This window comes from Scylla paramamosain, chromosome 10 (genome assembly GCF_035594125.1).
Source record: "Scylla paramamosain isolate STU-SP2022 chromosome 10, ASM3559412v1, whole genome shotgun sequence".
In the NCBI taxonomy this organism is placed as follows: domain Eukaryota; kingdom Metazoa; phylum Arthropoda; class Malacostraca; order Decapoda; family Portunidae; genus Scylla; species Scylla paramamosain.
The window spans coordinates 3,223,465-3,244,897 of NC_087160.1; the positions used below are offsets into that span (position 1 = coordinate 3,223,465).

The following is a 21,433-nucleotide window of genomic DNA, read 5'->3' on the forward strand; positions in this document are numbered from 1 at the left end:
CAGACATGAGTGAGATGAACCATGTCAAACAGATAAGGTATGCCAAATATCTTTTTTATTTCCTTCATAAAACTAAAACTCCCTGACATGTGTTAGGTTACAAACTGTGTTTTAAGCAGCAATCAATTCACGCTATGTATACTGTATATGCTTTGCTCTTTCACTCCACACACACTGCAAAGACCACACAGTTCCCAAACACATCCTGTCGTCACTAACATCATGTGTATCTCAACTGAGTAAACACAACTGTAGGTGCAAAATGTCACTGTGAGGAAATACACCTAATTCTTCCTAACTCTTTAACCATATTATCATATACTGGCATAGAAGGCAACTCTTGATGCCCCAAAACAAGTGTCCTCAAACTACAGGTTGTCTCAAAACACCAAGTAGTGCATCAGAACCTTAGATCTATGGTGTATGGTGTACACACTGTCACTAAGAGTAGTACCAGGAAGCTTTGTTAAAACACCACTAACTCTACCATGTAACATCTTCCACTGAGAACTGCAGGTGACAAGCTGGTCACACAAGGTTTACATTTCAATTAAGGCAAAGCAGTATGACAAAACTTATCTTACCTAAAAATAATGCGAGCAACACCTAGGAATTCCATACAGCTTGCCATTCCAAACCTGCCTACATAATATTGTACATGGCTAATGTGTTGACCTGCCAACACTGTTGTCAATCTATACTTAAAGCAAGATTATAAGTCATCAGATAAACGATGAGATTCATGATGAGTGTAAAGCCTTCACTGAGCTTTGTACACAGGAGTAACTGACATCTTAACAAGACCATGACGGCAGCACGGATGCAACATCTGGACATGTCTGTTCCCAATGCAGACTGTGCTGCTAACACAACTACTTGCTCTGTGTCCAGGTATGCTGTTCAGCCAGTCAGTGTGAGAGCTGGTGAAGGACTATTGGGATGTAAGCATGCACCTCATACTAAATGCTTGATAGTGACAGTCTGACACAGCAAGTGTTGGTACATAGTTGAAAACTAAAATTTTTATACTGAGCTCCTACAACTGTCTTAGACACCCAGTTGCCCTGTACACCAGTATATACATATATACATGCAGTATTTTTTATTCATACACTTAACTGCAAGTTTATGATTAAATGAAGAATTAATATTTTTTTTTAACTTTGCATCTCATAATTAAAATTAATGAATTTTAATATTTGTATATTTAAACCTGGTAACTTTGGGTTTATATAAACATAAAAATATCAATATATAATGCAACCTACAAAAATTGTATGTGAGGTTTCTTTAAAAATCATTCGATTGTGTACAAAGATAAACAAAAGTCTTCAACATAAAATTTCCCTCAACAACTCATCTTCATAAGTTTCCTTATTCACTAATCACACCATTTAGGAGACCTGCTCCTTCTCGTCTCCAGTAGTACCAATCATTAAGGCAAAGTGTGCATCATCATCAAGAACATTTTCAGTGATTTGAATTTACAATACATAAGACTTTTCTGTCACACAATCATGTAATTTTAACACTTACTAATAACTAAGCAATTACAGTTTTATACACAAATTTCTCAACATGCTCCAGACTCACATTTGTGCTCCTTGTCAAGAAGCTGAGAACATTTACTTCTTGAAACTTTAGCACAAAATGGAATGCAATGCAAGTACCTATTTGTTTGAGTTTTTTTTTTTTTTTTTTTTTTTTTTTTGCTGCTTTTGTTAATATTCACACCTTTCACATGTCACAGCTGTTGAAAGTGTCTGATACTATGACAAGAAAGAATTCCAGGGAACATGAAACATAATGCTATGTTATGACACCCGTTCTTGCACCCCATACAGGCAATACTACACTGTGATGCCCTTACAGTCTTCACACAACCACTGCTACACTCTTACAAGCCACACAACCACTGCTAAATCCTTACAGTCAACACAACCATTGCTACACCCATACAGTCTTCACAAAATTACTGCTACACCCTTACAATCTACACAACCACTGCTACACCCTTACAGTCCATGCAACCACTTCTGCAAGTGCAGTCCCACACAGCCACTGATATAAGCTTGAAATTTTGCCACCAATGCACCAAACTTAGTTTTCTCATGTGGGTCTTTTCTATTTCACTTTACAACACTCATATGAGCAATTAAGAACAGTTTTTCATGACCAGTGTGTTACAGGTTGTGGACACCTTCAGAAACTCTGCTGGAGCACAACCCCACCATCACTATTTTGCCACAGATACAGTAATTCAGTTTCATTGTCTTTCATCGGCAAATTTCTTCACACTGGTAACACATACAAATGTTCAAGATATACAAAATGCCACAAAAGGTGAACAGAAGCAGAGACAAGTTGTAATGAATGGATTCACAATACTAATGTGTATGTATTTATAAAAGATTAGCAAGTGCTGATGATTTACACTGCTGACTCAAGTCTTAAGATTTACACTTTGTCACTCAGGATGCCTATAACAATTTAGAATCACAAAAAAGTGAGAAATTAAAAAGGAGAAGGAAACAGAAAAAAGAAAATGGCACTGACAGAATATAAAAACAGATCACTGATGGGTTTGTACCTCTGTGGAGCATAATGTTCCTCAGCAACACTTGGGAACATTGGCAAGTGTTCATCATGCTCTTCACTGTAGTTAGTTGTGACGTGGACGGTGAGAGAAGGATCAGTTCTCCGGCACTACCGTCTCCCACTCGTGTCTGGCACTCTCCCCCCTCAGAGAGGCCAAGGGCAGCAGCTGCAACTCACACTCTCTTTGCTGCACTACTTCTCTTCAGGAACTTGGCAACTCAGCTCTTTGGGGACTTGTCCAGTGAAGGGAATTCCAGTCCCTCCAAACAAGTGTATTGCAATCTTAATAATAGCAATAGCGACACTAATGATAATAATAACAAATAATAATGATAATAATAATAGTAAACATAATAATAATAATAATAATAATAATAATAATAATAATAATAATAATAATAATAATAATAACAATAATAAGTAATAGTGAAATGATAACAAACAGAAATTAGACAAAACTAAATACTTCAACAAACACACATATAGAACCTACACATAACATTCCTATCACAGTATCATTACTGAACACATCCTAATTACAGACATACATACACACACAGTTTAAACTACAAATTGAGCAACCATCAGTCACTGGAAACACAGCAACTCCTCCGAAGGGAACATTTGGCAAAGCACTCAAAAGGAAAATAAAGGTAGTCCCAACATGAGCCACCACTGCTCTCACCATTAACCTGTAAGAGCTGCACAGAATCATCAATGTGCACCAAATACAGGCTGTCAATTGTCCACAAGCCTTACATCTTATGCTCAAACCTTCCTTTATAATTTTAGTATCAAGTTTAATATGAAATATCCAGGTTTGCTGAACTAATGATGAAACTTAAGGAAATGCCAGATGTCAAGGGTCATATGGTGCTAAGTCAAAGAGGAAATGGTGATGAAGAATGATAAGGTAAAGGATAAAAATATGCAACTGTTACAGGGAAATAAAATCAAATGAAGGTAAAAAGGAAGATGTTGAGGACCATATGGGACTGTGCTAACTGAAAGAGCAAGTGGTATGGAGAATGATGATGTCATATATAAAAAGACTCAGCTGTTACAGAGGTCAAATCAAATGTTAACTTAATGAAGATAAAGGAAATCCCAAATATCAAGGATCATATGGCACTGTGTTAAGTGAAAGAGCAAGTGGTAATGGGAAAGGAGAAGGTGGAAGATATAAGACCAAACTGTTACAAGGAGGGAGTTAAATCAAATGCAAGATGTGGATTATTATTGTCTCAAGAGATATGTAACAGCCTACCTATCCAGTGGTGAGTAGTCTATGGTGGTGAGAACTGTGAGAAGTGGTAAGTGGTGGTGAGAACTGTGGGTGTGTGAAGGAAGCTGAGGAATGTTACTGGCATTTATTGCTTTAAGGGGAAAAAAGTTTGGTTCCAGGTGAACAATAATTTTTTAAGGTGGATTTAAATGGTGCTTAGTTCTCTTTCTCCTGACTAGCCAAGCAATCATGAGTATGGATTTTTGTTTACTTCAAAACACCAAATGCCACACAATGACAGGTTAACAAGGTGAGGCGTATAAAAAAAATAAATAACTAATTAAAAATAAATAAATAAAAATACTGCCAATATTGGTGACTAGCACAGAAATTTTAGTAAAGGTTGAGAAAGTGTATTTCGTGAAGGATAATGGGAGAGGAGACAACCTTCTTTATATCACCAGTAAGTGAAATAATGGCAGAGGAGCAAGGTAACTGAGGGGTAACTGATGGGAGTGACATTGCAGAGTAAGAGAAAAGACTGAAAGATAATGTGGACACTGGGGTATCAGAAATACAGGAAGAGGGAACACTAGCCAGTGATGCACTGACAAGCAATGTGTCATGTCATTTGTTGGAGTGTGAATTTTAATATCCTTTTATTCATACTTAGAGAAATTTAATATGAGCCTAATGAAATAGGAGTAAAAAAGATATAATCACTAGTTCACTAAAGGACAAAGAATAGATTTAATAGGAGCCTAATGGAGAAATGGTCAAGAACATATAACCAACAGCAAACCAAAGGACAGAGTAAAAGACACAAGACTATCTTTTAAATGGACAATGGCAAGAAGCACAAGAGAGGACAGGACTCCACCAACATCCAGCCACATTGATAATTCCATTTCTTGTGTAATTCCAACTGTAGTCATTATTGTGTTCAGAGGGATCACTGTATACACAAATACAAAGACATTATTACAACACAAAAGTGAAAAGAAGTCATAAAAAGGAACTGCATTACGACATATGTAATGTACCTAACTTCCATATAGGAATCATAAAAAACCACAAAGGTAAATGTAATACCAGAATGATAACCAAAATCACCTTCACTATGCCAGTAAATTAAACAGTTCAAGTGAGAAACTAATACATAATTACATTTCTTGATTCACACACAATACCCTCAGTGAACTTGAGATATATTGTCCTGGTCACTAATTTTTTTCACATGTATTTTCCTTGAGACATTAAAGCAAAAAAATAACTGACATACATAAACATAAGCATGGGCTGAGAGGTGTCAACATTCCACCACACCATTCATTGCCAGCATCTGTGGATCTAATGTGCAAATACTGCTGAGAGAATATGTTTATGAAATACAAGGAGATCTAATGCATTCTAAAAGTAACCTTCCACAGATATTGCTACATCAGTCAAATATTCTTCAAAGTCATAATTCTTCAGATACTGCAGTACTTTAGAAATCTACACAATGAAAGAACCAAAAGGGAGAGAGAGAAAGACACACACACACACACACACCACATGCAGCTTCACAACACTATAACTGACACACAAAGCAGCAGCACAAGACAGTACAGAGGAGTGTACCCAATGCCAGCTTTATCAGGATCTCCCCTCACTCCCTTGACTTGCCACACTGCAATGCTCACCAGGACACAGAAAAAAGCACTGACATACACTCACAGCAACAAGAGGCACATCCATCACTGATAATTCCTGAGAGCAACCAAGTGAAAGGTGTATAACAAATGTGAATGGTTAAATACATGCAACACTTAACATAAACTGTCTTTTCCAATGCTAGAAGGGCTTCAGAATGCTTCATGAGTAAAAGTGAAAGATGGAGAACATTGTGATAAGAGAGACAATGTAGACTTGGTGGGTATGATTTTAGAAAGAATGCAAATTATAATATGACTAAAAAAGGATATTTAAAGTTGTTTTGGGTGCAGCACATGGATGATGATAATGATGATGATGATGATGATGATGACAATGATAATAATAGTGGTGATGATGATGATAAAAACTGGGATACTAAAAACATAAGTGGCTGTCCTCTTTTGATATGCTTTACTTATCTTAACAATTCCAAGTTATATGTCAAATGTTTGGTGGAATCCTTAAGGCTAGTCAGGCTTGCATTACCAAGTCACATTTGGTACACGGAAGAAGCCTGACACTGATGACAAACTGCCTGCTTTCCTTCACTTGCATCTTTTCTAAAAGCTGCATTTGGAATAGAGAGTAGGAAGTGCCTTTTTATAATTAAAATATAATCCAATGAGTTATATTTCAGTTGGGTTTCCTGTTGAGAGCTTAAGAGAAGAATGTAGGCAAGTTTTAACATGAGGCATTCCAGGTCAGCAAAGAGTAACCTGAATCAGTAAGAGAGAGTGTACATATTATGAAAACAACCAAATGAAACCATTAAGACTTTTCAATATGTTAGGTTAAATTTCCTAAATAAATATACAGAAAAAGGTTCAAACAATATACATATAAAAGAGAAAGGGGGAGTGAATCTAATATATCTTGGGATTAAACAAAATAACAGAATATTTGACTGATAACATGACAGCTGGGGGAAATACATATTCCACTATGCTCCAGGAAGTACATCATGAAATATACACATACTTCTATGTGAATAAAAAAAAGATAAAAAAAATACTGCAAAATAATTTTATAAAATATTTATCATGCATAAATCTCCATCTGGCACTTACCATATTTCTTAGAATCCTGGGAGACACTTTTATCAGGCCATGACCACAGTTCAGTGTTCCAGCCAAGAGATACAAGGTGTGGCAATACAATACAAACCTGAGAACACCACCTGTGTGTGTGCAAGTCAACCCGGGCCTTGAGGGTCATGTGCTGGACTTTTGATCTTCAGCTATACTCTCTTACAAAGAGCCTGGAGCTCATACTGTCCAGTCTAGGAGTAAAGCTGAGACCTTTCATACACAACACTAATTCCTCTTGTTTGAGGATAGTCAATGCTTGCTCAATGAACACCTCAGCCTGCCCAGTGACAGGCAAGCATGTTACCACTGAGGCAGCAGGTAGTGTGTGTGTGTGTGTGTGTGTGTGTGTGTGTGTGTGTGTGTGTGTGTGTGTGTGTGTGTGTGTGTGTGTGTGTTTTATATCTGAATACAGACCTAACTCACACCACTAGACAAATTACTTCACTCCCATATGGTATATAAAAATTGTATAAATACTCTTATAACTTCTATTACATTACTTAGTCATACTATTTACAGGCAAAGAGACACACATGCTCTTTGGTGGCTGGGAACTCCTGGAGGTTCTCTCACTGAGTGAGTTTATCTCATGATCCTGCTATTGACTTTCACCCCAAAGTTCATTGCTATGTGAAGCACAAAAAGAAGAAAAAAAAAAAAATAAAAAATAAATAAGTAAATAAAAAAAATAATAAATAATAAAATAAAATAAAATGAAATAAAATAAAATAAAATAAAATATATATTTTTTAAATACCATCAGCAACATATTGATGTATGACAATGCACACAAATGGAAAAATTTCAGACTATGACCTTAAATGAATTATGGCACCTTTTCCAAGCACTACGTGAGGGACAAGAGCCAGAGGGGCACCAACAACTTCAGGATCACGGCTTCCTTTTCTTCCTAATTGGTACACATTGATTTTTCTACAGGACACCAATCATTAAAGCTGTTTTTATTGACAAGTGTAGCATCTTTACACTTAGCATTCTAAAATCTTTTAAGGAAACATATCAGGTACTTGTTGGTAAACAGTGAAACATAAAATTCAACCCAACCATCACTTCCAAAGCATGTTCTCAGGTCATCCGTCTCTCTAAATAATAATTTATCTCTGAAGCAGCACATATATTCTGAGACATCATTCTACTGTATTCCTTGAGACACTACTGACCAGTAAGGATAGAAATCCATTTAATAATGCTGATTGATGTCCTCAGTTTTGTTCTTGGAATCTGAAGACCTGTTTCTATGTGTGGCATGTGTTAGTTTTCTTAATCAATTAATATACTTTCTATGTATTCCCAGAAGTAACCTAAAGACAGAAAGTGAGTTGTGAATAGAATAGTGATTTGTAGTGTGTGTCCGTATCTTTCCATGTATTGCTGGCATCACAGTTACTCCAAGGTGATGAGATGACTGGCACAAGACATTGCACAATGACAGACAGCAGGAAACAGTGGTGCATCCCACATACTCACCTTTGTTACCACACACTGCCTTATACACTACAACTCAGTCCAGGATTTTTTTCCCTAATACCAACTGGCTTAAAATTGGAAATGAATACCACAAACTTCCATGAAAGTTGCTGTATCACTTCATTTCATGCCTTTATCAAAACATCTGAAGATCTTCCATTACTGTCAATGGTTATCATATCATCAACCAATAATGATAAGAGTATCATGAAAACACACAAGGTAAAGCAAATTTGTGTATCATTTTAAAATTTTCATTTCAGTGACAGCTACTGAAAGTCAGCTTTTTAAAATTTTATTATCTAAATAAGGTTTTACTAAGTATTCCGTGTGTGTGTGTGTGTGTGTGTGTGTGTGTGTGTGTGTGTGTGTGTGTGTGTGTGTGTGTGTGTGTGTGTGTGTACTGTAGCTTCCTCCATGACAGACAGACATAATCAAAACACAGTGAGTGAAACACATCAATATTCAGTCCATGGCAGACAACATTCAGTGCTTCCAGTGTAAACTGTAAGTGACATTTTCCATAACTATTACTGTCAGCCTGGCCAACACAAAGATAATAATCATTGTATAGCAGACAGCACTACTACTGATTGTTTTCATGGCACACAATCTACATTCATGATTCTATATACTGCAGGTGACAATGTCATCACCTGTGTCATCCAAAGGTGTTACACATGCAGCACATGACAGACATTTGTATATACCAGCCAGATTTGGGTATGTGATAGTGATAAATCAGACACACTTACATGAATCATGCCTGGTGAGGTGCAATACTTTATGTGCCAGACCTGTAGCACAGCACTGAGTGCCACCTGCCATGCCCCAGACCAGCAGAGTGTGTATCATTACATGCCAGTACTTCCACCTCAGATGTTGTGTACCAGACTTGTGTGCCTGTGTGAGGTGTGCTGGGCAATGTCTGATGTACTGATATGTCTGTGACATGGAGAGTGTCATCCACCTGACCAGTTTGATGTCACCAACTTTCAAAATACTTAAGACTGATACAGCAAGTTTTAACAATAGACTGGAGTGTTTGGATTATGTAGACAAACATTGTTCTTGGGGAGGAATGATTGCTTGGCAGTGCATCTGGCAGTATGTGAAGAACTCCATAACTAACACCACTGTTTGTACTTAAAATAGTACAGAAATTCAGGTTTTTAGTAAAACTTGCAGACAAGAAAGTGTAAAATAGTGTAAAGTGAAAACTGAGTTTGTCCAAGCCTGTCCCTGGAGCAGAGGAGGGTGATGGAGGTAGACTAAGGGTAGGGAATGCTTCAAGAAACACTGACTGGCTTCACTTACATAACAATTAATATGAGTCATTTTTATCAGACACACCTAGTCACACTTAACAAATTTAAAATAATAATAATAATAATAATAATAATAATAATAATAATAATAATAATAATAATAATAATAAAAACATAAATAAATAACAAGAATAACAAGAATAAAATCAAATGGAAATAAACTCATGTAATTCACAGTCCAGTACTTATGCATTACCATACACACACCCACTTCTCAGTGCAGTGCTCCACCACAAGGCAACACTGACTGACTCCCCGGCCCAACTCACACCCAGGAGACTCTGTTCCCCACTCCATCAGTCCTGGGCCGCCTTCCGCTCACGATTCCTCTTGTGTATCCGCTTGTGGTAGCTCTGGGCAAAGGAGTTCACTATGCTCAACACAAAGTAGAAAATCATCAGCAGGATCAGCTTCTCAAAGACCCACGCCAGGATGTTTGCATGATCCTGTAAGGAGGGAAGAAGATGCTGATAGTTAGTGGCACAACACTCACTACCCAATGCTTTCTGTTGTGTTTACAAACATCTGCACATGAGGCAGGTGTATCACTACTACAGCCAAAAATAATTATGGTACAGGCTATAAAAAAATGAATAACACTGAAATGCTGCCATAGTCCCTGTCATAAATTTGTTTTCAGGGAGAGCCATTATTGTCAGTAAGTAAAATCATTCTGCTTCATCTTTTGAACAAGAAGTAGCCAAAAATCTTGCACTCATAATGTAACCAGTTATAAGTTGCTGACAAATCAATGATCTCGTCAGCCCTCACTCACCTGTCCTGATGCTCCAGTGCCAGGTTTTCGATGGAACTTTTTCCTCTGTTTCTCCAGGAAGGTCTTGAAGGGCTGCTCCAGCTTGGGGCCCACCACTGGGAGCAGCGCCAGGAGGCCCACAGCCCGTGCCAGCAAGGCTTCGTTGAAGGCAATAATAACGAACATTTTCTGGATGTGCATCTTGATGATGGCCTTGCCGATCAGTGTGGCACCAAAGAAGGTCCAGAATGGAACCAAGAAGTGGCCACAGGTGATGCCGGCCAGATCAAATAGTGGGTTGGGAATCTGAAAAAACCACCATACATTTATGGAAATGAACAAGTATTTATTGATGACATTTTTTTTTTATTCATTTATTTTTTATGTAGGAGGGACACTGGCCAAAGGCAACAAAAGTCCAATAAAAAAAAAAAAAAAAGCCCACTGAGATGCCAATCACAGAAAAGGGTCCAAAGCAGTAGTCAAAAATTGAAGGATAATTGTCTTGGAATCTCCCTCTTGAAGGAATTCAAGTCATGGGAAGGTGGAAATACAGAAGCAGGCAGGGAATTCCAGAGTTTTCCAGAGAAAGGGATGAATGATTGAGAATACTGGTTAACTCTTGCATTAGAGAGGTGGACAGAATAGGGGTGAGAGAAAGAAGAAAGTCTTGTGTAGTGAGGCTATGGGAGGAGGGGAGGCATGCAGTTAGCAAGATCATGAAAACAGTGGTAGAAGATAGCTAGAGATGCAACATTGCAGCAATGAGAGAGAGAGAGAGAGAGAGAGAGGCTGAAGACAGTCAGTTAGAGGAGAGGAGTTGATGAGATAAAAAGCTTTTGATTCCACCCTGTCTAGAAGAGCAGTATGAGTGGAATCCCCCTTCCCCACCCCCCCAGGCAAGTGAAGCATACTCCATACATAGACAGATAAGGCCCTTGTACAGAGTTAGCAACACGGGGGGATGAGAAAAACTGGCAGAGACATGACTTCATAGAAGCTGTTTTAGCTAGAGATAAGATGTGAAGTTTCCAGTTCAGATTACATGTAAGGGACAGACCGAGGATGTTCAGTGTAGATGGGGATAGTTGAGTGTCATTGAAGAAGAGGGGAGAGTTGTCTGGAAGGTTGTGTCAAGTTGATAGATGGAGGAATTGAGTTTTTGAGGCATTGAACAATACCAAGTTTGCTCTGCCCCAATCAGAAATTTTAGAAAGATCAGAAGTGTGTGTATGTGTGCGAGGGAGTCCGGTCAAGGGCGAATAAAAAAACAACAAATAAATAAATAAATAAAAATTAAAAAAAGCCTACCCACAATACTGCTTTCAAAAGGAAATAGAAAGAGAAGAATCCTCTGTGATAATCACATTTTTGGGAAGGTGCATGAGAATCTCCTTCACTTTTTTTTTCAAAAAATTTTCCAAAGCTCCACAATATACTGACTGATATACTTCTATGATGCATCTACTATATCATACACTTGCTTGATAAGTTTTGCCACAGAATAAGAATTATGAAATGTTTTTATCTTACATGCTTTACTAAAACAACTTCCCCTTACTTTAATCAGTTTTTCCACTCCCTAAGAATTGTGAAATGTATTTATCTAAAACACTGAACCAGAACAAATTCGTCATCTTATTTCTGAATAGAATGCCTGGAGAAAGCAGCTGCTCTGCTCCTCAAGCCTCAACTCACTGAGGCACAGGCCAAGATGCCGAAAAAGCCGACTCGCTCCACCAGCTTCTCAACAGACAGCTTGGCACGGTCCAGGAAGGACATGTCCTCTGGCCGCTCTTTCAACCGCTGCAGTTCCTCAAACTCTGCCATCTCCTCATCATCAGGGTCGTAGCCAGACAGCCGGGCCCCTCGTGCCATGAAGTATGGAGGCAACTCACCTGATGAATATTCAAATGTGTGAGTAGGAGCACTTGTTTTAAATGAGGAGACACTGCACTACAAATTGAGACAAAAGGAAAACTAATTGGTTGCTAAAAGGTATAATCAACTCCTGAGTGAAATATGATGAATTATGTAACAAGTAATGAGAACATATGGGTAATTACACTTAAAACAAAAATAAAAGGTACTCAGTAATAATGTAAGACAGAATAATTATAGGAAAGCATCAAAAGTTGGCAATAGTTCAAACTGTGAGAAGATACTCCGTAATCTTAATGATGACCCAAAGCTATTGTAAGGAGACCAATCAAATAAAGAAAACATATTTCTGTATAGAAAGAAGAGCAAACAAGTGACAGGAGGGGACAGGGAGGAAGGGTGAAGCAGCAGCTCACCCAGCGCTGTGCCAGCTCCCCACATAAAGGCCTCAAGGCGGACTTTGGACATGATGGTAAGGATGGACATCTCCTTCCCCAGGACCTCTTCCTCAGGACACAGGATGCTGCAAGTCCACACCAATCATCACACTAGTCATTCCTCACCATGAATTCAATGCAGAAGCACCTCTTTTTCATTCTAAAGTTAACTATCAATTGTATACACATGAGAGAACGCTCTATAACAAGTTATGGATCTCAGAGTTCTTCCAACCTTGCTGTGAGGAATATATATACATGTATTTATATGACCAATGTTCAAATGTTTTTTCAAAGCAGTGTTTGCTCTAGGCTAACTAATTATGATTCCCAATCATCTTCAGTCAGCTCTAAAACATTAACAACATTTGTAGAATAGTAAATATGACAAAACTATGTGAAGAAGTCACAGATCTGATATCTTTTTTTACAATTCAAATCAAAATCTGAATGAGTCAGCCTTGAAAGCAGACAAAAGATAAAGATGTGAATATAGGGCAGCAGCAACAGCCTTGAGGACACACCCAACACCCCAAACATATGGCGAACCTACTCATCAGGGTAAGGAGGAGAGGGAAATTCCACCGAGTTACAGGAGTAAGCAGCGAGGGTGACAGAGGCTATGTGGGGCCCCAGGTAGAGCAGGAAGGTGTGCAGCCCTGTGCCCAGACCCACTGAGGAGAGGATGCCCAGCCACAACCACCACCAGCACCACCAAAACTTTTTGGCTATGCTTTGAAGTAACTAGGAGAAAGAAAACATACAAACATACAGTTCAAGGATTTTAAGTTCAAGTGCTGTCAATGCTATATATATATATATATATATATATATATATATATATATATATATATATATATATATATATATATATATATATATATATATATATATATATATATATATATATATATATATATATATATATATATATATATATATATATATATATATATATATATAAGGTTATAAAGTTAATGCATGGTCTGGTCATTCAAACATAACTCTTTATATTCACTGCAAATAATCATGCTATTAATCCAAAAGAAATTATTTAATGTGAATTAGTAACCTGGTGCTTGAGGATAACAGGCCTGTACAATATGTTCTGCCATGACATTAACACAAGCACTTCATGGGATACTCTGCCATGACACTAACACAAGCACTTCATGGGATAATATCAAGTAATAGCATCTCTTTTCACTAAAGCAGATGGCATGGCGATCTGAACCTTAGCTTTCCACTCAACAAATATCACTTGCCTCACACAGTAAAGTCTCTGCAGAGGTAATGAGTTTAAAATTGATTTCAAACTCAACAAATATCACTTGCCTCACACAGTAAAGTCTCTGCAGAGGTAATGAGTTTAAAATTGATTTCAAAGTTTATCAATGTACAAAGTACCTTCTGTACTCATTTTCACTGTGCTTAGCTTTCCTTCAAGTCTAAGTCTTCTGACCTGCTGCCAAACTTGTAAAAAAAATTATACTGATGGATTTTCACATCATTAGAGGACTTGAGACACAAGAAAACACAAACTTCTGATGAAAAAAGTGTAGATTTCTTGACTTCAGACCATGACTGTACAAGAAAGCAGTCATTTCACATTTCATCAGTGACATGTATATTTCCTAAGAACAGTGCATCACAGGTGTGTCTCAAGACTTCCACAAAAGAATATGTTAAAACAAGTCAGGATAAGAGTACATAATTCAAGGGATTTAATTGATCATATGTTTAAAGAGATCTGGGTAAAAGTACGCTATTTTATTGATGATGATTAGAGAAATGTGTCTTTAATTGTAGCAGTGGTGTGGTTGCTAATGTACACAAGACACTTACTGGTTGGTGGGGGCCTGGAGTCCTGTAAGCAGCATAGTAACTGCCTACGATCATTGCTATTAACAACACCATCTTCTTATATCTCCATAATCTGAAAACAAGAGACAAACATTTTACAGACTGGAGGAAATGCAAGCTAACCTAACCTTACCTAGCAGTGTCCTGTGAGTTGAGCTGCATTCTTTGTGATACAGCCACTCATGTCATTCTGCCTACAATCATAACTATTAACATTACCATCTTATCTCTCTAGAATTTGAAAAAAGACAGTTTACTGATAGAAGGAAATACAAGTTAACCCAATCTAACCTTACAGTGTGTCCAATGAGTCAAGATGCATACTAAGGGATATGGTCATTCACGTACACACTTGAAGTACACACTCCTAAATATAAGTAGTATTGAGGAATTTTCAGACAAGAGTGGATGAATGGAGGACTGACACAGGAAGCTGCAGATTTACTTAACCATTTATTCCCTGCCCAGGATGCCACACCCCTGATTAAAGTTGTGCATGATAATCACACTCCCTAAACACAACTAGTGTGGAGGAGTTCAAGAAGACTAGCCTATTAAATGATTAACATGAGACAAAACTTTGGCTATTACAAGACTAACACACGGGGCAACAGACTTACTTAACCATGTATTCCCTGCCCAGGATGCCACACTCCCGCACAAAGTAGTGCAGGGTGGTCACTGGCTGCCGCCACACCACCAGCCTCTCCCGCTCACTCTTCTCGATGAGCTTTTCCTCCAGCGTGGGCGCCGTCCCAATCATGCTGGATCCGTTTGCTTGCTTGGCACTGCCTCCCTTTCTTTGGTATCTCTGCTGGGCCGAAGTTTCCCCCATGGCGATGATATGGTTCTGTTCAGACACTGCTGTTGTTTGTGTCTGTCATGAGAAAGACACCAGTCAATGCACTGCCACAGAATAAGTGAAGGAGATTTATTCCACTAAATTTGGCAATAAAATGAATTGGAATTTTTTTCATGTATTTATTTATTAATTTAATGTAATTTCTGTATATGTAAAACAACTAATGTCCTAGATAAATGCCATCAAACATCAAAACATTCTAATGGTAATAAAATAAATAAAATAGATAAACAAAACAAAACAAAACAGCAAAATACAGTACATGGTCACTACATGCACAATAATCAAGACAAAACTATGCACTGTGTACACTGTAGGTAAGCACATCTCACTAATAAAAACAAGTACTGTACCTCTTCAAAAAAAAAAAAAAAAAAACACTTCTACTGCAAAGACAAAAATAAGGAACACGAAAAATGTTTCTGATATACAAACAAAACAAATTACATCTACCGCATTTGGAAACTCATACTGTACAAAACAATAAAAAGTCAAATAAAATGCTACGTTAATATATATATATATATATATATATATATATATATATATATATATATATATATATATATATATATATATATATATATATATATATATATATATATATATATATATATATATATATATATATATACAAATCATTCAGAAAATAAAGAAAAGGCATAAGAGAATTGCCCATACAATAACAATAACATAGAGAATACATAGACACAGATAATACCCAAAAGTTCATCAAGAATATCAAGTGCTGAGCAGAGGATCCTGGCAAGGCACTTACTGAGTACAGACCCGAGAGCTTTGGGGAAAGCATTCGCTCCAGCCGCTCCAAATCTATAGAAACTGACATCCTGCCACTCACCACTACACTCACACTCTCCAACCATCACCACACATCACCACTCAGAATGAAGGGCAATTAAGGAAGTTATATAACAGTTTACACTGTTGCAAACTTATGGATGTAGTGAATGGATTAGTGAAGTTCGAGTTAAATAACCAATCCTTCAGTAGGTGGTTTGTTTTGGTTATAACACAATTTCACACTGTTGCAGACTTAAGGATGTAGTTAGTGGATTAAAGTAAACTAAATAGGATAAAAATTATCTAGTTTTTTTACCAAGTGGTCTGTTTCACTTATACAACACAACTTCACACTGCTGCTGACTTGGATGAAGCAGTGAATAGATAAATGTAAACTGAGTGGGACAGAAGTTATGGTGAAGTGACAGGTCCTTCAGCACCTGGTGTGTCTTTGGTGTTGTGAGTCACTGCTCTGAGAGAGGTGTCTGGCAGTGGAGGGCTGGAGGGCACAGATAAGCTGCTTGACCACTGGCCAGCCATAATCTGTTCCCACCTCATGTCTCAGATAATGTGGAGTGTTGTGATAGTGAGAGACACCACAAACACATTTCTTTAGATAGTGAGAGCCACCATAGAGTGTTTCTTTAGGGGCACAGGTACATCTTTTGAGACGTGTACTAGGGCCATCACAGATACCAAGGCATCTCTCATTATTACATACTCTTATCTTTACCAATCTATTCTATTTGATGAAGTTGTATGTAAGGTATTGCAATGAAGAAAATTACACATTCCCTTTCCTCAGTGTTCAAGGCCACTGTTCAAGGTGGTGTTTACATGACATCTTTCTTGGTCTCCCCTAAACCCAAAGATAACTTCGCTGGCATCCAAAAGTTATCTTTTCTAGCATCATGACTACAACAGGTGAATAACCACACTCTCCATTCAAACACATGCACCTTTTTATTCTTCATTTAAAGAAGCACATCTTTTTATTTCTACTAAGGGTATTTGCCTCAAGTTACTTTGACACACTCACAAATATCAATATTGTCCCCAGCAACTCCTATTCACTTAGTGTTACTAGGAATTATATTTGTTACTGTATACCAATGTCTTCCTTTATATAACTAAATACTTTAACTTCCACAATTCTTCCTCAGCCAGGTGTGTGGTGCTCAGTGATCACAGTGACACCTCATACCCAAGCTCAACACCCACACATGAATACCACAACTAGAACTCATCTCTCCATTCACTCTTTCACACCCATTAATTTCCTGGCAGGCTGCTTGAATTTCATTCAAAAGTTTAGAGATTTCAGAAAGGATTCTAAAGTCTGTCACAACTGAAGAATACAAATAAGAGAAGAAGTAATCTCTTTTAGTGTGGGAAGGAAAGAGAGGAGGGTGTGCAAGTCAACATAAATTGAGGAAGTGTTATGTCACAGACTTGCAGGTTGTCTGGGTGGGAAGTGGTCTGTTCTGTGAGGGACATAGCTTGCAGGAGCTCTCCACTGGGCAGCCAGGCATTAAAGGTGATGAGTGTGATGCTCCTCGGCAGATGCCTGAGCCCACCTGTCCATGTTGCTACACAAACACACCAGGCTAATATGGCATGCTCTCCCACACACAGCCACTGAGGAGTGTAATATTTTCATCTTGGCTGCCATCACCACAGCCTTGGTGGCCTGATACCCAGATTGTTGGCTGCACTTCTCATGGCAACATTTCATCGCTTTGTGCTGCTAGAGTCTGGACTGCTGCCAACGACACCCTTAATGAGGTTTCAGGGTACACATGAACCCATTTCAATGACAAGCAAGACAGAGCAGGTCAAACCCTGAGGGTGGAGGCTGACTTATCTACGGCACCACAACAATGGGGCCATACAGTACCATGAGAGGATGGGACACACCTGCAAAAGCACACTGCTCACTGCTGCTAATGTAATGGTTTTTTGGATCATTGTCACCTTAGAAATACAACTTGTCATAAAATCACGGAGAGTCAATGCAATTTAGAGTGTTGTCTCAAAGCAGTGTGACATAAACACTGAGGACTCATTTCCTTGACATTTTTCTAATGAAAGGCTGAAGGATAATAGCACATATATACATGAAGAATTTTATTATAGGAGAGTATATATGTGTGGTTGATGAAGTGGATGCAAGATAATGACCTCTAGAGAAAAGGAAGAAATAAGTGCTTTAGTATGTGAGAGATGAGGGTAAGAAAAGAGGATTAGTCAGCAAGAAGGAAATGCAAGTATAGGATTAAATGAGACACTTCTGTCATGTTTGAGACGGATATAGTGGGTGCAAGATAATGACCTCTAGTGAAAAGAAAGAGTGCTTAAGTATATGAAAGAAAAGAGAAGAGAATGAGAGGATTACAGTCTGCAAGGAGGAAATCCAAGAACAGGAGTAAATTGTGACTTTTGTCATGGCCATCTCCTTGGTGGAGTTCTTATAAACAGCTAATAAATGCAGATCGAAGGGCAGACATATTGCATCTACCTCTATGTAATTGAGGCAACGCAGAAAAGGGCAGTAACATCTATCTTAAGTGTTAAAGAAGGCACACAGTAAAGACTTCATATTCTTTATATTCATCATGCCTATAATATGTACTATAGTTATGACTGGCAGGGAGAGGGAGGGTGGGAAGGACTCTGTTTTTGTCTCAACCAACAACAAACACATGTATTCTGTTGTGGGGCAGGGGACCAAGGACTTATGGATAGTGCATGGCAGCTTACTTCAATGCTACTTGGGTTAAAAATTAGCTTTGTTAATAAATACATATGTCAAAACTGAGAGAGAGAGAGAGAGAGAGAGAGAGAGAGAGAGAGAGAGAGAGAGAGAGAGAGAGAGAGAGAGAGAGAGAGAGAGAGAGAGAGAGAGAGAGAGAGAGAGAGAGAGAGGAGAGAGAGAGAGAGAGAGAGAGAGAGAGAGAGAGAGAGTGAGAGAGAGAGAGAGAGAGAGAGAGAGAGAGAGAGAGAGAGAGAGAGAGAGAGAGAGAAAGAGAGAGAGAGAGAGAGAGAGAGAGAGAGAGAGAGAGAGAGAGAGAGAGAGAGAGAGAGAGAGAGAGAGAGAGAGAGAGAGAGAGAGAGAGAGAGAGAGAGACTAGGAATGTCCCATATTTGTCATTAATACATTATGGATGTCTCTAGGATAAAGAAGAAATACCAAATGTGTCCACCTGGAGACAGTCAGATCAGTTTTGAAAACCACAATTTTATCAGTCAATCACATTCATTTACCACATTTAAAATCAAAATCTGAACATTTGAGCTTCGATATGAAGATGGCTGGGAGAGGAGACAACTGATATATCTTGTTGATACCAGTACAAAGAAATATGACCACTACTGAAAGGTGCTGTGGAATTATATTGCCACCCAAATGTAGTATGATGGAAGACCAAAACAAGCCACTTCAGTATTAGCCCAATTCACCATAATAAGGAATGTCTAAAGTTAAATTTTGAACTAAATAGTGGTGTGGTTTGTAGCATGATATACTACATTAATTCATGAATGCAGAGTGCAGGCTTGGTTTTATGTGGAAAGGGGGATGATACACAGCAGCTGGTGGGCTTTAGGATCAATCAAACTTAGGCTGTACCAGACGCCTGCCAATGACGCTACTTTATATATAGGCGTGGTACATCCTTCTCTCATTCTGCCTCCTACAGGATGGGGATATGAGGTGAAGAAGTCACATCTTGACACTTGGCCGCTTATTTGCCGTGAGGAGAATGGATACAGTACAGACTGCAGAGTCTGCTTGCCTTGAAGTGTGATGCTTGTCTCCTCCAGCTGACTCTCAGACCCTTCATTTATTCAGCCCAGACTGAAAGGTGCCCACCAGTCACACACAATTACATCTGTCGTGTGGTCTAGGAAAAAAGGGTGTGGAGGTAAGAACTGGTGAAAGGTGTCAGTCCAGGTGCTTCCCCAGGGGACCAACATCTCTATGGAAATCAGATGAGGCGTGAATGGGCAAGAGGGAAATCAGGTGAGGTGTGAGGGGAGGAATCCCATGTGTTGATGTGGCCCATATGATTGTGTGCATGGTAACAAAATAATATTACATAATATACAAGGCAAGGTTTGCCCCGATTAGGTTAGAAGCTTACACCATGTAGTTAAATTTATAGTCTTGAAAGCCCCTCATTGTTACATGGCCAACAAAATTGCTTTGTTTCAACATGCCATGTGCTTTCCTTAGCAGTCATTACTCTTCACAATAGAGAGCTGATGTATACGTGCCAAAATTTATGAGATAAACACATCAAAATCTAGAAAAATGAGATCTCTAAGAAAAAACAAAGGTTGTGTAAATTAAAATCTATCAGAAAGACACTTCCTAATAAAACTGAGAGAGTCAGAGAAATTTTAACAGAAATATCAGCCAGGTGCATATATATGAGTGTGCAATGCTTCTCTTATTGTTTCCTAGCCTATGATTCCTGGCTGGCATTTCCTGCTCTCCAGTACAAAGAGACCAAAGCCTTCTAAACCTTTCCTTGTTCACCTTCCTACTCATCCTTCCATGGCATAAAACACATACGAGAAATATAACAAAAGAACTATCAACACACACACACACACACACACACACACGACTCCGTACAAACAAAACAAGAGGGCCAAGCCAGAACCAGAACCTGTCTTGGGGCTCGGTACATCAGGACGCGCCAAGTCCTAAAAAAAAAACTAAAAAAAAAAAAACACTACACAATCCATGCACAGGAGGCACATAGAACAGATAAGCCCCAGCAGTAAGAGAATGAGAACTCGGCCTACCCCTGGTCCCCCCGCCACCACCTTGGAGGGAGACTTGGAAGAGCAGTGGCCGGCCTTAGCACTCCTCTTATTACTCCTCTTGCCCTTCCCCATGTCTCATCTGCCTCGCCCGCCGCCTCTCACCTCCTCCACGCTTTAATTCTCCCGGCCACCAGTGCTACGTACTCTAAAGCAGGCTCTCAGGATCCATGGAGGGGCAAAACGTGGCACTCTCCCACAATCAGCTGTGAGGTGTAAACTGTGACGTCACTCACACCAGTCTGGTGTGATGGCTGGTAAATATAGCGAAAACTGCTAACTTTCTCCTCCTGTCATTATATGTTTTAGGTTTTGTGAAGTGGGCTTTAAAATTACATGAAAAGAAATAAAACGAAAATAGTAGAATTATGAGATTATAAAGAAAGGAATAGTTGAAATAGGAAGCTTACAGTTTACAGTTACTCTGTCTATTTCAATAAGCTGATAAGGTTTAATTGAGAGACGGGAGAGGATTTAAACTGATCATAAGGAAGGAAGGAATAAAGAAAAGGGGCATTCCTTCGTGTCCACTTATCATATCTTCGTCCATCCATAATCATGTCTGTCCAAATATATTTTT

General features: G+C 38.5%; 1 protein-coding gene and 1 long non-coding RNA gene across 7 annotated transcripts; one reads left to right on the forward strand and one right to left on the reverse strand.

Annotated features, from left to right (window-relative positions):
- Window positions 1-38: 38 nt before the first annotated feature.
- Window positions 39-21,100, reverse strand: LOC135104109 (vacuole membrane protein 1-like). Of its 6 annotated transcripts, none has more exons than XM_064011086.1 (8): window positions 21,001-21,100; window positions 14,981-15,237; window positions 14,343-14,433; window positions 13,051-13,241; window positions 12,477-12,583; window positions 11,878-12,077; window positions 10,201-10,485; window positions 39-9,871 (listed from the first exon to the last, which is right to left on the reverse strand). In XM_064011086.1, exons 2-8 carry the CDS (start codon window positions 15,193-15,195, stop codon window positions 9,722-9,724), a joined length of 1,239 nt encoding a protein of 412 aa, XP_063867156.1. In that variant the 5' UTR covers window positions 15,196-15,237; window positions 21,001-21,100; the 3' UTR covers window positions 39-9,721. The 6 variants fall into 6 exon arrangements, with proteins under 6 accessions (XP_063867156.1, XP_063867157.1, XP_063867152.1 ...); XM_064011087.1 differs by having other exon boundaries at window positions 20,959-21,067; XM_064011082.1 differs by lacking the exon at window positions 21,001-21,100 and adding an exon at window positions 20,836-20,994.
- LOC135104110 (uncharacterized) lies at window positions 3,738-12,574 on the forward strand. The gene is made up of 3 exons (XR_010270303.1): window positions 3,738-3,875; window positions 11,832-12,096; window positions 12,418-12,574. It is a non-coding gene; the product is annotated as an uncharacterized LOC135104110 (long non-coding RNA).
- Window positions 21,101-21,433: the final 333 nt, after the last annotated feature.

Bases quoted from the DNA above. Each gene is read 5' to 3' on its own strand.
- LOC135104109 (XM_064011082.1), bottom strand. From the start codon at position 20,928: ATGGGGAAGGGCAAGAGGAGTAATAAGAGGAGTGCTAAGGCCGGCCAC. The intron at 14,434-14,980 runs GTAAGTCTGTTG...TCTTGTTTTCAG, and splicing joins GGCAGGGAATACATGGTTAA to ATTATGGAGATATAAGAAGA. The intron at 13,242-14,342 runs GTAAGTGTCTTG...TCTTTCTCCTAG, and splicing joins CTCCAGGCCCCCACCAACCA to TTACTTCAAAGCATAGCCAA.